This window comes from Myotis nattereri (genome assembly GCF_964212035.1).
Source record: "Myotis nattereri genome assembly, chromosome: 12".
Taxonomy (NCBI): domain Eukaryota; kingdom Metazoa; phylum Chordata; class Mammalia; order Chiroptera; family Vespertilionidae; genus Myotis; species Myotis nattereri.
In genome coordinates this window covers 81,144,674-81,160,622 of record NC_138087.1, presented here as the reverse complement: position 1 = coordinate 81,160,622, position 15,949 = coordinate 81,144,674, and the positions used below count along the sequence as shown (strand labels likewise).

Sequence of the window (15,949 nt, the reverse complement as noted above, 5' to 3'; positions counted from 1 at the left end):
ACCACGGCGCTTCCGTGTCAGTCAACCAGCTCACCCCGGAGGCGCAGGGCATGCGGTGTGCACGGTGACAGCAAGACGCTGCCCGCCCCAGGGAGCTGCCCCGCGCTGCCCATCCGGAGCACCATGTAAACACCCGTCTGTGCAGCTGAGCAAGAAGGAAATCCAAAACGGGGCGCACGGGGCGGGCTGCTGCCTGGAGGTGACCGCGGGACGGCGTGACCGCGGGATGGCACCTGTGCGTCTCTGGGGGTGGAGGGCGGGGGGTAGGTGCTGTGGCTTCGCCTTCAGGTTTCTGTGCTGGGGGGGTAGCAATCGTTAGCCACTAAGAACAGAAAGCCAAGGAACACATTACGAACCAACATAAAAACAGGAGCAAGAGGAGAGCCCTCACGAGTATTTATTTAGAAAAGGACAGTCCCTTCGCCGGAGGCTCTTCCCTGTGCGCACAGCCACGCGGACATGATTACAGCAGCTGCGGGACAGCGGGGACAGCAGGCGCTGCAGACGGCGGGGGGGGGGGGGGGGGGTGCGGCAGCCTGGGCCGGCTCAGACGCTGTCCGTCCAGAACCTGCCTCTTCCGGCCCCGCCCGTCAGGAACTGGTGGAACGGAAAGGTGCTTTTGGTTTCCGCACTGTGCCCGAAATGCCCTGGCCTGCAGTCCTCGGGTGTTCGGAAGCGAGTGCGTCGTACCGACCATTTCGGTGACTAGATTCAAAACGCAGCTGCTGTTGGCCTGTGCGTTACATCCGGGTCCTGCAGGTAGATTTCCCACCAGGTGATGCCTGCTCCTCACCCTTTGCTAGCTCATTCTTCCCCAGGCAGAAGCGGACATTAAAGTAACCTACTACCGCCGGCCGGCCTGGCTCCGTGGCTGAGCGCCGACCTATGAACCAGGCGGTCGCGGTTCGATTCCCGGTCAGGGCACAGGCCCGGGTGGTGAGCTTGATCCCCAGAGGCGGACGTGCAGGAGGCAGCCGATCAATGATTCTCATTATTGATGTTCCATCTCTCCCTCCCTCTCTGAAATCAATAAAAACATATTTTTGAAAAGTAACCTACTACCCGAAGCTAATATAACACTGAATGTCAACGGTAATTAAAGTGAAAACAAACACAGGCCCCACGCCTGGAAAGGTGGTTGGTAAGCAGGGTGCCTGGGCCTGCTGTGCCCGTGGCTCCTGGACAGCTGGAGGCCAGCCGCCCGGCACTGTGCCCAGCGGCTCGGAACCCGGGGTCACAGGTTCTTGCACCGTAGCTGGGCCCTCGCGTTCACCACTCAGCCTCCCCACGAGGCCTGGGAACCCACAGGCAGCTGCCTGCACGCGGCGTGCTCACGCCGGCCCTGGGCCCGGTCCGCACGGGGAGTCACATCACTGAGCAGAACCTGGACTGGCCCGTGTCCCGGGAGACCCCCAGCTTGCTCCGGTCTCGGACCAAGATGGCCTCGTTCCCGTACTGTGAGTACCACATGCTGCGGCTCCTGCTCAGGTAGGTCCCGGGCGGCACCGATTCCAGCTTCCGCTGCTGCTGCTGCCAGATGAGCAGGGAGGTGTCCCGGTACCGCCGCCGGGCGTGGCCTTCGGACAGGGCTTTCTCCGCCAGCGGGACTCGGCCGCTCATCCCGGGCCAGTCCCCCACCCCCTCCCCACCCCGTGCTGGCTCCCGAGCTGTGGCCTGGGGCCGATCCTCACGGCTGCACTGGCCGCTCCGATGCACACCCTTTCCAGCAGCCGCGTCTGCGCGCTGGCCCCTTGTTTAATTCGATGGTTGAGATGAGGGTCCGGGCAGCTGGTGGGCGGCACCCTTGCGAGGGTGGTGTCGCGGGGACACAGGAGAGGAGCCGCTGAGCATTCTGAAGACACCTCAGAACCTTCTGGGAGACGACAGGTGGGTAAGCGTGTCTCCCGGGTGACAGCTGTGTGCGCTGTTGACCAGGACGAGGCGCCTACCTCGGGGGGCGTCGGGGGGGGATTGTCAAGTGTCCGCTGTGATTCTGACACCAGGGCTGGGGCCGCTTAACTTGAAAAGAGGAACCCACCGGAAGGGCACTGTGCCGCTCGACAGAAGTCCATGGCGGTGCCCATGGCCGCCTGCCCCCACGGGAGCCTGGCGGGCTCAGCGCATTGGGGGACCTGGGCGCCTCCGGGTGTGGGGCCAGTGTCCACGCGGTGCTCCTTGTCAGGCTGGTCTGCGGCGCTTCCCCCAGGTGGTCCTGCAAGAGATGAGCACACTGTTAGGCCTGGGGAGCGGGGGGCCGTGGCAGGGTTTATGACCCAGAATCTGAACCCTGGGTCGCGTTAAACCCAGCTGCCCACGTGGTCCCCACTTCAGTCGCCCTGGGAAGACCTAACCCTCATCCTCTTACTAGCTAAGGGGTGGGGTGTCCTGGCAAACTGCTTACTGGAGCGCTCGCGACTATGTCAGTGAAGCAAGTCTAAGACCCCAAAAAAGCGCAGGACCCCGGGCCTGCCCCAGGCCAGCCCGACCTGGGTGGGGGGGCGCGGTTACCTGGGCTGCAGGCTGAGGGCCGCCTGGCATTCGCCCAGCACCAGCGCCTTCTTTCTGCTCCAGGCATCCGAGGCCCCTGGGAAGAAACCTGATGTCAGCGGGAACCCAGACCGGGAAGCGCCCTACCCCCCAGCCCCTCAGATGCTTGCCCAGCCATGCAAGTTCATTTCTCCTTCTGTATGGCCCGGCCCCCGCCCCCCCAATCGCCCAGGCCCTGCTCACATGGGCTGCTGCTGAGTCCCCTCTCTCCCCCCTGCCTGCGCCCCGGACCCCCCATGGCACATCCCCATCCTGCATCCTGGATCCCCCTGGTCCAGGCTACGCACCAGATTCCAATGGCACATCCCCATCCCATCCCCATTATCCTGGGTCCCCCTCGCCCTGCCTGCGCCCCGGGTCCCCTCACGGCACGCCCCCATCCATCCCCAGCATCCTGGGTCCCCCTCGCCCTGCCTGCGCCCCGGGTCCCCTCACGGCACGTCCCCATCGCCTCCCCGCATCCTGGGTCCCCTTCCCCGGCTGCCCGCCCGCGCTCTGTCACCCGCGCCGTGGGGCCTTCGCGACGCCCGGGCCGGGGCGAGGCGCAGACCCAGGCGGTGCCACTGGGCCGCAGGGCCGCGTCTCCATAGCAGCACCGCAGGCATGCCGAGCCGAGCGCCGAGGGCGGGCAGGCCCGCGCGATGAGCCGGAGCCATCGATCTACCCGCAGGGCAGGGGCGGGGCCGGAGCGCCGGCCTCGTGGGCGGGGCCTGCCGCTGGAGGAGGGGGTTGGAGAGCGGTGGGCGGAGTCGGGCCTCGTGGGCGGGGCCTGCCGCTGGAGGAGGGGTTGGAGAGCGGAGGGCGGAGTCGGGCCTCGTGGGCGGGGCCTGCCGCTGGAGGAGGGGGTTGGAGAGCGGTGGGCGGAGTCGGGCCTCGTGGGCGGGGCCTGCCGCTGGAGGAGGGGTTGGAGAGCGGAGGGCGGAGTCGGGCCTCGTGGGCGGGGCCTGCCGCTGGAGGAGGGGTTGGAGAGCGGAGGGCGGAGTCGGGCCTCGTGGGCGGGGCCTGCCGCTGGAGGAGGGGTTGGAGAGCGGTGCGCCAATCCTGGTCCTCCCACCTCATTGTTGGTCCTAGCATTCTATTGACGGTACATTTGTGCAGCTGCTTGTGTACCTGAGCTATTAGCATTCTCCTGTTAACCGATGCAATTGTTTTTAAATAATTTAGTGCTGTCCTGGGCACAATGTCAGAAATAGGTCCCCACCCACCCACCTCCGGTCCTGCTCCAGTGACACTCTTGGGCGGTTCTGTCCTTCTCGGACTGAAGTTCTGTTGAAACGCTTCCCGCCGGTGCTCATTAGGAAATGACGCGAAGGACGTCCACGGAGCACTGAGCCTGCAGTTGTGGGATTCATTCTTCACAAGGACACAGAACATGGACAAAAGCCGGCCACGTGCCAGGCCGTGCACCAGTCTCAACACATTTCTAAGCATGTAAATCGTACACATGAATAGGTCACAGGAAAGAAAACTAGTCCATAAAACTACATCAAAAAGGTAATTAGAAGCCCAGCAGGCATGGCTCAGTGGTTGAGCCTCCACCTATGAACCAGGAGGTCACAGTCCGATTCCCAGTCAGGGCACATGCCCTGGCAGCAGGCTCCATCCCACTGTGGGGCTTACAGGAGGCAGCCGATCCATGATTCTCTCTCTCTCTCCCTTCCTCTCTGAAATCAATAAAAATATATCTTTAAAAAATTTGAAGGGGACTTAAAACAGAAGCTGTTATAAGCCCCTGTAGCGCCCCTGCAGGCAGAACCTGGGGGTGGGGAGGTGTCCAGGAGCCCCGCATCAGCAGCCCCGCATCAGCAGCCCAGTTCACGAAGGTGGGTTTGGGGCTGGCTCGCTCATTTATAGATGGGCAGGTCTCCCGACAGACATACAAATGTTTCTGCTACTTAATAAGAAAATGAGATAAACAGATAGTTTTAAAAAGGTAGTCAGGAAAATCCACATTAAAACAATGCGAAACCACTCACATCCACAAGGAAGTCTCAGCGCAAAAACATTGCCCAGACCAAGTGCCAGTGATGGCAATTGTGTGGGGGCTGGTCACTGCCTTCTGCTGCCCGAGGCCATCGGCGGAACCACTTTGGAAAACAGCAGCACATACACAGGCCACAGGAAAGAAAACTAGTCCATAAAACACGTCATTTCCACTAAACGTGTCCTTTTCCACTAAGGCTGAGGGCTCCCATATCCTGGATCGAGCACTTCCACGCCCAGGGACACATCCAGGAGAGCTGCGCGCACACACGCACACACACACACACACACACACACACACACACACACGGCCGAGGTTGTGCAAGGCGGCACGCAGGCCTCACAACGTCAACCCGCGACTCCCCAGCGTCCGCCGTTGGGTCGGGAAATGGACGGGGCAGCGTCAGGAATACTGTGCTGGGGGCAGTGACAGTGAGAGAACCGCAGCAAACACCCACACGTGCACCACAGACACAGCATCGTACGGATGGAGCGAGAGCCGGCCCACCTGTTGGTTTACATAAAATTCAGAAAGAGGCGATCCTATGGGTAGCATGATGGCTGTGTGCGCAGGTGGTAGCTACAGAAGGAAGCGAGGGCCACAGAGTCAGCGTACCGGTGAGTTTTGGGGGAACGTAGGGGGTATGCCTCGGAAAAGACTCGCTGAGGATTTCCGGGTCTCGTCAAAGTCTGATTCTTGACTTGGTGTTGATTACGTGGGTTCTTACTCTGTGACCCTGCACTAAGCTGTACATTAATGTGTGTGTGTTTAAAATGAGATTTTTTTTTGATGTCAGAGAGGAAGGGAGAGGGAGAGAGAGATAGAAACATCAATGATGAGAGAGAATCATGGATCAGCTGCCTCCTGCACGCCCCCTACTGGGGATGGAGCCCACAACCCGGGCCTGTGCCCTTGGCTGGAATTGAACCTGGGACCCTTCAGTCCGCATGCAGGCCGACGCTCTATCCACTGAGCCACCCCCGCTAGGGCATGTACACGAACGTTGTATGCATCTTCCTGTATGTCATGTTTCACACACAAAAAACGATTTCAAAAAAAGAAGCAAATGATAGGTTGTGAGAACATAGATAGCAGCTGACGCCAGACATCATATTATTTCACCTGTAAACACGTTGGTGTTTTCATACATAGCCACAGCCACATGACCCCATCCCCAGCTTAAAGGAACAGGCATTCATTAGTGGCGCATCTCTGGCCCGTGCTCCCAGCCTCCTGATGATCTGATGAATGTCATTGTTGAGTTTGTTGGAAACAGGGTCTGAACGTGTGGTCCGTGGTCCCAACAGTGACCCCCACCATTCAAGCGTCTGAGACCCTGCGGCCCAGGCCACCTCCCGCAGGCACCCCTCCTGTCCCACCGGGGCAGCCCCCCCGCCCCCCCTCCCCCCCCCCGCGCCAGGGCCTCTCAGCACCCCAGTTACCGGCACACGTGTTGGAGTGGGGGTGGGGAGCTGGAAGCACGGCGTGTCTGGGGAGATGCTCATACCACAACACTGACCGTCTTCACCGTTTTTAACCTTTTGTCCGTCCTCACCCGAGGATAATTCCATTGATATTTTAGCGAGAGAGGAAGAGGGAGAGAGAAATGTCGATGTGAGAGGGAACAGCAGTTGGTGCCTCCTTCACATGCTCCGACTGTGGCTGGGGGGGATCGAGCCTGCAACTGAGATTCGTGCCCTTGAGTGGAATCGAACCCGGGACCCTTCGTTCTGCGGGCGGACACTCTATCCACGGAGCCTCACTGGCCAGGGCCATTGTCAGTGCTTTCGCGGGCATGGCTCCATGGCAGAGGTGCATCCACACGGCTGTGCAGCTGCCACCACCATCCTCTCCAGGACTCTCATCTTCCCACACGGAGCCCTGCCCCCCACTAAACACCCTCCCCCCACCCCCTCCCCCCAGCCCCCGCACCACCGTGCTTCCTGCCCGTCGATGTCCTGATGCCAGACACTTCATGGAAGCGGAGTCGCGTGAGATCCATCCTCCGCGCCCGGCTCCTGGCGCCCAGCGCGATGACTGGAAGTGCATGGCGTCGCGTGTCAGAGCTGCATCCTCAGGCTCTGCATGGACCACGCTCGGGCCGTTCACCGTCGGTGGACACGGGTTGTGGCCACCTTCTGGCTCATGTGAATGGCGCTGCCCTGTACAGGGATGCACAGGTTTTGTGGGGACACAGGGAGCATGATCAGCTCTGTGGGTTAGAAAGGTCACTCCCTCGGGGGCAGGGGGGCTGCCGGGGTCACGTGGGGGAGACCCGAAGGCCGTGGCCATGCCGTGGGGGTGTGTGACACCGCCCTCCTCAGCACGCAGACTCACACCAGAGCGTCTGTTCCTCTGAGACGATGGGGGAGAAAACTCTCTATGGTACGGTCCTTGCTTTCCTCGATGAGCCCATGGGACCCTGACCCACTTCACAGGCCAGAACACAGAAGACGGCCCAGCCAGTGTGGCTCAGTGGTTGAGTGTCGACCCATGAACCAAGAGGTCATGGTTCCATTACCGGTCAGGGCTCATGTCTGGGTTTCAGGCTCAATCCCCAGTTGGGTGGCGTGTAAGAGGCAGCTGGTCAATGATGTTTCTCTTTCATCACATTTCTATCTCTCTCTCCCTCTCCCTTCCTCTCTCTCTAGAAATCTAATATAATAATAGAGGAATATGCAAATTACCCAGGACGCCATAAACGTCACCACCGATCTACAAGCCGCGGAGAGCTACAGGAGGGCGGGGCAGCGAGCTATGAGTGCACAGATTCGTGCGCAGAGCTGCTAGTCAGTAATAAAAAACAACACAGAGACAGCTGGGGGACAGCCCCTCGCCCCCTAGTGTGGCAGCAGCCACTGAGCCACGTGAGGCTACGGAATATTTAATTGCATTTATTTTTAATTAACTTAAAATGTGATACTCAGTTCAAGGTTGGTCAAACTTGTACATATATTTGGGTCTACTTCTTCAACGATACATTTTGTGACACCTGAGTACACATCCATGTGTCTGGTGACATGTGCCGGGAGTGTAAAATACACAGTGGGTTTTGGAGACTTGAACCTGAAAAGTGGAACATAAACTATCTCGTCAATAAGTTTCCAGGCTGACGGCACGTTGAGACGACACTATTTCAGATACACTGGATTGAATAAAATGTGTCCCTAGGATGGACCCCACTCCCCAGGAGCCACAACAGGAATAAAGTCCTTGTGGATACTGGACAACATGAGTGAGAAGAGCCAGACACAAGGCCACATGGCATTTGATCCATTTATAGAAACGTCCAGAACAGGCAGCTCCACGGAGACAGACAGGAGCCCGGTGGGCAGGGTGTTGGGGGTGACAGCTAAGGGTGTGGGTATATTGCAGGGTGATGGGCATGTCCCAGGATTCAGGCCACTGGCGCTGGGTCCGGCCGGGCAGCAGGGCCAGCAGGCACCTCCCCTCGGCTGTGCCCACCTTTTGCTCCGGGAAGAGCCCCAGGATGGGCTACCTCCCGCCTAGGCCAAGGGCAGTACCGACAGCTCTGGGCGGGGCGGGCTGCGGAGTTCTCTGGGTTCTGCGTTCTGACCCCCGAGAGCCTACGCTGCGGGCATCACAGCCAGAGCCCTTGGGTCAGCCGCCCGGCCGGTGTGGCCCAGTGGTTGAGCATCGACCTATGAACCAGGAGGTCACCGTTTAATTCCCGGTCAGGGCACATGTCGGGGCTGTGGGCTCGATCCCCAGTAGGGGGCCTGCAGGAGGCAGCTGATCCATGATTCTCTCTCATCATTGGCGTTTCTGCCTCTCCCTCTCCCTTCTCTCTGTAATCAATGAAAATATATTTTAAAAATAAAAATATATTTAAAAAAAAAAACCCACCCCAAACTGGGACTCCGGGAAGTGTTGTGATTGGCTCAGGACCACACAGTGGGAGGGCTGGGTCTCCGGACTTGGGCAGTGGCACTCAGTAGGGGCAGCCAGGTGGCGACAGTGCCTTCCAGAGCCACCAGGGGGCAGCAGAGGGCCGTGCGCATTGTGGGCGCCAAAGCCTGTGTCCCGGCCCGGGCTCATCATTTAGGTCGGTCCTCTGCCCAGGCAGGAAGGCCAAGGGCAGTGAGGACAGAAGCCCCTTTCTTGTTGGGGGGGCTACCTGTGGGAGAGGGACACAGGCATGTCTGGGGCACCATGGAGCGGGCACCCGAGGGAGGGGCTGGGGAGCCGCGTTCTGCCACAAGCACCGTGCAAAGCCTCTGGGTATTCAGTGCTATTCATTCTCCCCAGGGTTTCCGGCCCGGTGGGTGCTCTCCCTTCTGCAGGGGAGGAGCGGGCATTGCCAGGGGAGGATGGTCGAGCTGGCTCTCGGGGCGGAGGCTGCAGGGGCTGGGGTTCAGGCTCTGTGCCCCGCTTTGCAATGTTTCGGAGCTGCGGTGACATGGTCTGCTTTTGTCTCCGTCAAGGCTGGCGTCTTCCACCCAGAGGCAGATTCCTTCCTGAGCGCGGCCACCATGGTGCCACTCCCGTTTCCTCCGAGGCGGGACGCTGGACAGGAGCGGGGAGCTCACGGCCCCTGGCCCCACTCTCCTCCTCCTCCTCCTCCTCCTCCTCCTCCTCCTCCTCCTCCTGGGGCCCTGTGTGCCCTCAGAGGCCAGCTCCCCCCACCTCTCTCCTCCGGCCCCCAAGCTTCCTCTTCAGTCTGGGAAGGGGCAGGTCTTAGAGCTGAGGGCCCAGGGGACCTCTCTGGTCGGAAATGAAGAGGGGGTGTCACTCCGCCCTGGCGATGCCCAGGACTGCCCGAGCGGACACAGGCTCAGGGCCAACCACAAGTGTCCAAGGCAGGGGGCCCCTGGACATTGTTCACCCCACACCTGCCTCTCAGCGAGGGGCTCAGACTTGTCCGGGGTGGCCCATCCATCAGTGGTGAGGGCCCAGGGCTCCTGACAGCTGAGTCAGATCCACTCCATGGCCAGATGGGCTCTTTATGTCCCCAAGCCCCCCTCCCACTGCCGCAGGAGGCCAGCTGCGGGGGACACGCCCCCACACCCCTTCCCATCGCGGCCCAGGGAAGAGTTCAGGGCAGGGGCAGGGGACCCCGCAGCGGGCAGGGGAGGGCGCGGCCCCAAGCCAATTACTTATCTCACGTATTCCAGCCCGGACCCCAGGCTTGCCCTCGGGGCAGCTGCGAGTGGCCAGAGCTGGCCTCTGGGTCATCAGGCAGGGGAATCCCAGCCTTTGTGCGGGGTCGGAAGGGGGGGCTTCCTGCCGGTCCCCACGCTGGGCGGATGGGAACGGAGCTGTGGGTGCGTCCGCGTCCGCGCACCGCCGGCCTCAGGTCATCCCGCGGGGGCCGCCTGATGGGCCGAGGGGGTCCCTTCAGCGTCTGTCCTTCCCGAAGGGCCGCGCGGAGCAGTCCAGCGCGGCCGGGGCCCCCGCAGGTTTCCAGGGGCGGAACGAGGCGAAAGCAGAGAAGCGACCGGCCACCGGTCCACCGGCGAGCCCGCTGGCCCCGGGCGCAGAGCTCCCCAAAGTCCGGGTGCCGCTGGTGGACGGCCGGCCGGCTCCGCGCTCCCGCCCTCCGCAACTTTTTGCGGGCGGCCGCGGGGCAGGAAGTGGAGGGGGCGGGGGCGGCGCTCGGTCGGGGGAGGGGCCAGACCCACGCCCCGCCCCCGCCCCGCCCGGCCTTGGCCGCGCCCCCCGCGCCCCCGCGCCCCCCGCGCCCAGAGCCGCTGCGCCTCGGAGTCGGAGCGCGGGTCGCGGAGCGCGGAGCCCGCAGGCGGCGGGAACAAAGCGGCGGCGGCGAGGGCGGCCCAGGCCCGGGACGCGCGGAGCGAGCGACCCGCCGGGCCTTTGTCTCGGGCGGGGCAGGCGCGGCGGCGGCCGGGGGGCGCCCCGAGCGCAGAATGCGGCGCGCGGCGGGGCCGATTGCGGAGCGCTGCGGCGGCGGACGGCGGGCAGCCCGGCCCGGGGCCCGCGGGGACTCGTGTGTGTGAACGGGGGACCCGGCGCGCCGCCTGGAGCCCACCCCGCGGCCGCACGTGGGCGGGAGCCGCGGCCCGCGCGGAGCCCGAGAAGGAAGCGGAGGGAACGCCGCGGGGACCCGGGCGCCCGCTCGAAGCCCCGCCCCGGCCGCCCAGCCCGGCGCGGCCGGGCGGGATGCCCCGCGGCCGCCGCTCTTGGGCCCGCGCGCGGCGCTGAGCGGCCGGGGCGCCATGGAGCAGTGGCGGCAGTGCGGCCGCTGGCTCATCGACTGCAAGGTCCTGCCGCCCAACCACCGCGTGGTGTGGCCCTCGGCCGTGGCTTTCGACCTGGCGCAGGCGCTGCGGGACGGGGTGCTGCTGTGCCAGCTGCTGCACAACCTGTCCCCCGGCTCCATCGACCTCAAGGACATCAACTTCCGACCGCAGATGTCCCAGGTGAGGGTCGGGGCGGGAGGGCCGGGGCCCCGGGCGCGCGGGCGCGCACTCGGAGGTCGCCGCCGCCGGCAGTCCCCGGACGGGGGCCGGGCTCGGGGGCTGGGGAGCGGGGCGCACCCCGGGACTCGGGGCCGGCTCCTCCGAGGGGCGACTCCGGGAGGCGCGAAGTTGGCCGAAGTCCCTCCAGCTGAGGGCGCGCCTCCGCCCCGCGGGCACTGCCGGGGGCGCGGAGAGACTCCAACCCGGCGGGGCGCCCTCCACTGCCGCCCGCGCTCCCGGAGGCGGAGGCGGAGGCCGGCCAGGGTCCCGTCCGGCCCCGGGGAGCTCGCTGCGCCTGGGGCCTCGACCGGCGTCGGGGGGATCCGGCGCCGCACCGGGCTGGACGCGGTGGAGGACGGGCCGGCGCGGCGGGGCTGGGGCGCGGCCTGGGGGCCGCGGGGAGAGGAGCCCGCGGGGCGGAGGGAGCGGGCGGGTCCGGGCGCCGCCCCCTCTCGGCCTCCCCCTCCTCCCGGAGCACCGCGGGCCGAGCCGGCCTCCGGCCCCCACGCCACTTGGCTGCAGGGAGCCCCCGCGCTGCTCCCGTTGGAGCCATCGCTGCGCGCCCTCGGGGTGGCTTTGTGGTGGCCGAGGCCCGCGTGGTGGCTGTTTGGTAGGAAAATGTCTGCTCCGCCGGCAGGAGCTGCCTTTCTTGGCCCTTTGAAGGGAACTTGGCTCAGACTTCAGCGGAATAGAGGCTCTCCCCCGCCTTTCCGGGGTCCTGGAGCCCCCAGCCCAGCTTTGAGGGGCCCCCAGCCTGGGCCTGGCCACCCTGCCCTGTCGCCCCTTCCTCATGGCCCAGGGTGAACCCAGTGGACAAGGGCCATTCACAAGTGACAGCGGGAAGGGGCTGGGTGAGTCACTGCTTTTCCAGGCTGGGCTGTGGCCTCTGCCCTTTGGCTGCGAATGTGTCTCCACGGAGACGGGGAGCCTCCCCCTCGGGGAGCAGGGTGAGCGCGGCCTCTGAGGGAGCCCTGGGGGGTCCTGCCCCCTCTCAGCCGGTCATCTCCGCCCAGGACCACGGAGTGGGGTCCCTCTGGGCGGCCCGCCCTGCAGCCTGGTCCTCAGGGGTCCCCCGAGCCAGCACCGGCCTTAGCACCATCAGTGCCCGCAGCCCAAGGCCTGGGCCCTGCACAGAGTGCCGTCTCAGATCCCACCCCCCCCCCCCAAACAGGAGAAGGAGGGCTGCTGAGGCGAAGCAGGGCCCTGAGTGGGGGTGCCTGCCCCTGGCTAATGGCAGGGCTGCCCAGGCTTGCTGCTCCTGGCGGGTTTCCTCCTAAGTGGCTGGGTGACCAGAGCACAGGGCACAGTGTGGGGTGGGTGGGTGGTTCCACATAGCAGGGCCTGGGCCTGGTGGGCACTGGGTCCTGGAGCTGCCCCTCCCCACCTGGGGTTCAGGCGGGATGGGGAGAGGGTGCTGGAGGTGCAGAGGCCTCCCGGCTCTCTGGAGCCGTCGGTGGGCACCCCCCTGCCCCGGCCCGGGTGAAGGGGTGTGAAGGGGGCTGGGTGGTAGGAGAACCGGGTGGGTGTCTGTGTGTCTTCGTGGCCACATGCTCTGCTTGAAACCTGACACTGTCACCTCCCAGGTAGGTGCCCGGCTTTGGGGCCTCAGTTTCCCCATCTGTATAATGGGGCCATACTAGTAGCCACCTCACAGCCGTGTTGTGAGGGTTCAGCGAGGGAGGACAGACGTCCTCGGCGCAGTGCTGAGTCAGCGGCACAATTTCAGGACGGTCACCGGGACACTGTGGCTACGGTCCCTCGTAGGACGATGAGGGCTGGCCTCCCCGACTGCCCTCAGAGCGCGGGCTGGTCACACCGATCTCCGCGCGGCTGTTGCAGGCGCAGGGGTGGCTGCAGGTGCTCCGGGAACCTGCGTTTTGGGCCGGGGGGTTAGATGTGGCTCCGCCTGGGTATTCACAATGAAAGAGACCTCGTCTTTACCACGGGTGGCTGTGCAGGGACTGGGAGAGGCGCTTGGCGGCCCCTCTGTGCGGCTGCTCTCGGTCATCTGGGGAGAAGCTGTCCTCTGGGCCACCGTGGTGGGGCCACGAGAAAAGCCTCAGCTGCCCTTTCTGACGGGTCCTGCGCCCTGTGCGGGTCTGGGCCGGATCCCGAGGGTGTGCCCTCCCTGTCTCACAGACAGGCAGCTACAGCTCAGAGAGGCCCAGTGACTTGCCCCAGGCCACACAGGTGGTCAGTGGCAAAACGAACTTGAACTTAGGTCTCCCGTCCAGGACCGTTTAAGCAAATGATGGTTTCCAGGCTGCCCTCGGCCGTCCTGCTGGCTTTCTGACGGACGTTCCCGGCCTGTTTCTTGGGTTGTTCAAGGCGTGCGTCTGTTTCCAGGGCATGGGTGGGTGGGGAGCGCGTGCCTGTTTCCCGTGGGGACCTGGCTGCTGTGCCGCCGGCATCAGTCTGCAGTCCTGCTCGAAGGCCTCCGTGGTGTCCCTTCTGTTCAGAAGGCCAAGCCGGCTTCCCGTGGTGACATCATCTTTCAGAAGGTAGCTTTTGGAGTGACCCCCCCCCCCCCCGAGTTGATCTCAGCTGGATTATTGGCCCTAAAGGAGCTTAATAGCAACGTGCACTTACTGAGCACCTGCTGTGTACAGGGCCAGGCCCGCGGAGGCTGTCACAGAGGCCCATGCTGCCTCTTTGTCGTGCCCTCCTGGGGTTGGCAGGGTCTGCTTTATTTTTTTTTATTCCAAATGCCTGGCAGCCACCTTGGCTTTAATTAAACTAATTAGGTCTGGCCACAATCTGCTGATCGTAGGAAGGGAGCGCAAGCGGCCGGAGCGGCTTCGGGTGTGTGGTCCTGAGGTTGCTGATGCCAGCAGAGAGCCCTGGCGTTCGGTCCGCCGTCTGAGCCTTCAGGGCACCACCCACCCCGCCTCGTGCCCACACCACCCTGGCGGGTGTCCTCCCGAAGAACAGATTGGGCAGCCGGGCTGTGGGGACGCGGCGCAGACAGGGGCCACCGGGTGTTTCTACCGCTCACACCTCCAGCACAGTGCGTCCCATCCCCGTGTCCTGGATGCTCCAGCCTGCCCCGCCCCTGTGCCTTTTCTGTCCATCATGTGCTGTGGCCCTTGCTGGAAGGCTGGCCCTCCTCTGAGCCTGTTCTTCCTAGAGGGGCTAGTCTGGAGGCCCCCTCCTCCGGGAAGCCCCCTTTGATTTCCCTCGCTTCCATCCTGCTGGCGAGCCTGCTGTTATCCCTAACCCTGCCCTTCCCCACTGTGGTTCAATTTCCTGACCACTTGGGAGCCATACTCTTGCTGGATAGATTTCGAGTGAGGGGCGCCAGCACCCGTGGGTCGTCTGTTCCCTCCCTCCCGGCTGAGTCTTCATCTCTGGGTCCCGCAGGGCCTGGCATCCCTCGGTTCCTTCGCTCCTTGATCCTTCTCTTGAAGGGGTCACAGTGAGGCCCTGGCGAGAGACTGGGTGGGCCGGGCCCAGGAGCTTCCGGGCCAGCAGGGACCTGCGGCGGGTGCTGGCCAGATGCCTGTTGACCGAAAGAGTGGCCTTCAGGTGGGCAGCGAGTCCCCGAGTGCGAGCAGGAGGCTCCTTGGTCCCAAGGCCGGGGTTTGTGACACCGGGCGGCCGGGAGCGGAGACAGGAGGGCTGATTCCAGGGCAACAGGGAGCCTTCTCTTCTCTTGTAGGCAGATTAAAACAATATATAGGTTTTCGTTGAACTCAGAGAGGAAGGGAGAGGGAGAGAGAGAGACATCAGTGATGGGAGAGAACCATGGTCGGCTGCCTCCTGCATGCCCCCAACTGGGGATGGAGCCTGCAGACCGGGCCTGTGTCCGGACCGGGAATCGAACCCTGACCTCCTGGTTCATAGGTCGACGTGCAACCATTGAGCCACACCAGCCGGGCAACATTGATTTTAAAAATACATTTTATTATACCCACGTGCTCTCCATAGGGGGGTGGAAATCAGCTCTTTGGGGGTGAAGAGAATTGCTCTTTTTACCCTAAAGCGCAGATGCACACAGTTCAGACAGACTGTGCATCTGCGGCATTAAAGTTTCATGCGGGGAGGTGTTGAGGAAGAACGCCCGGAAAAGCTCCTTCGGGGGGCGATAATGAAAAGAAACGGGATTTCCCGGGCATTAGCGTTTCCACGCGGCGCCGAGAGCGCAGCAGCCGCCGGAGTCCCGGGAGCCGGCCGGCCGGGCGGGGGTGGGAGAGCAGAGGCTGATGGGCCAGGGTCTGGCTCTAGCATCGACCCGTCAACCGGCGGCCTGGAGCGGCTTGCAGCGCCGTGTGGAGCAGGCCCCCGGCGTGGGGCTGGACTCAGCTGCCCGGGTCCCGCAGGGCGTGGGGTGACTGCTTGTGCGGTCTGTGCGCAGCAGTGGCGAGGTCCGGCTGAAACCGAGAGCGATGGTCCGTTCTGGGTGGAGAGGCCGTGGTGAGGGACCGGGGTCTGGGCCCGGGAAATGGGCGTCTCCGTGCCGGGACTGGGGGCTCAGCTGGGCCCGGGCCGGGGTGAGGGCAGAGCCTGGATGGGGGCCGGACAAGGGGATGAGCCACGGGGAGCCCCCACCCCAGGCCTCATTTGAGCCCTTTCTTGCCACAAGGCCCAGGTGGCCGAGCATGTCCCCTCCCTGGAGGAGACCCCCTCCTCCGGCTGGCCCGTCCTCCTGTGTTCGGGCTGCGGCTGCGGCCGTGGCTACCCGAGTCTGTGGGAGGGTCACCCGGGACAAGCCAGTGCGGGTGGGGCTGGTGCGGGGCCCTGGGTGAGGCAGGTGCCCAGCCCCCAGCCCTGTGGCTGAGGCCCCACTGTGGCCCTCCCTGCTGTCTGCCCCTGGGGCCAGCTCGTCCAGCTGCCACTGCCACCCCTCCCGGAGCGGCCCTGCCCAGCGGGAATCCGGGTCTCGGGCCTTGGGGGCCAGGCGGGCTCTGTCGCAGCTACTCAGCTCTGGCCTCACAGCGGGAAGCGGCCATGGATGGGCTGTGGCCGGTACAATGTGCTTCGG

The 15,949-nt window shown here is 64.0% G+C and overlaps 2 protein-coding genes across 2 annotated transcripts in view; one reads left to right on the top strand and one right to left on the bottom strand.

The window, feature by feature from the left end:
* Window positions 1-356: 356 nt before the first annotated feature.
* BRD3OS (BRD3 opposite strand) lies at window positions 357-1,620 on the bottom strand (the record flags this gene model as incomplete). The annotated part of the gene is made up of 1 exon (XM_081103325.1): window positions 357-1,620. The coding sequence occupies one exon, from the start codon at window positions 1,618-1,620 to the stop codon at window positions 1,366-1,368; it is 255 nt and encodes an 84-aa protein (XP_080959451.1). The 3' UTR covers window positions 357-1,365.
* A 9,105-nt stretch (window positions 1,621-10,725) lies between these two features.
* Window positions 10,726-15,949, top strand: part of VAV2 (vav guanine nucleotide exchange factor 2) — a gene marked incomplete at its 5' end in the record, with an annotated part of 102,410 nt that continues 97,186 nt past the window's right edge. Inside the window, one exon of the mRNA XM_081103326.1 lies at window positions 10,726-10,929. Coding sequence (XP_080959452.1) covers window positions 10,726-10,929 — 204 coding nt within the window. The remainder of the gene's footprint in view (window positions 10,930-15,949) is intronic.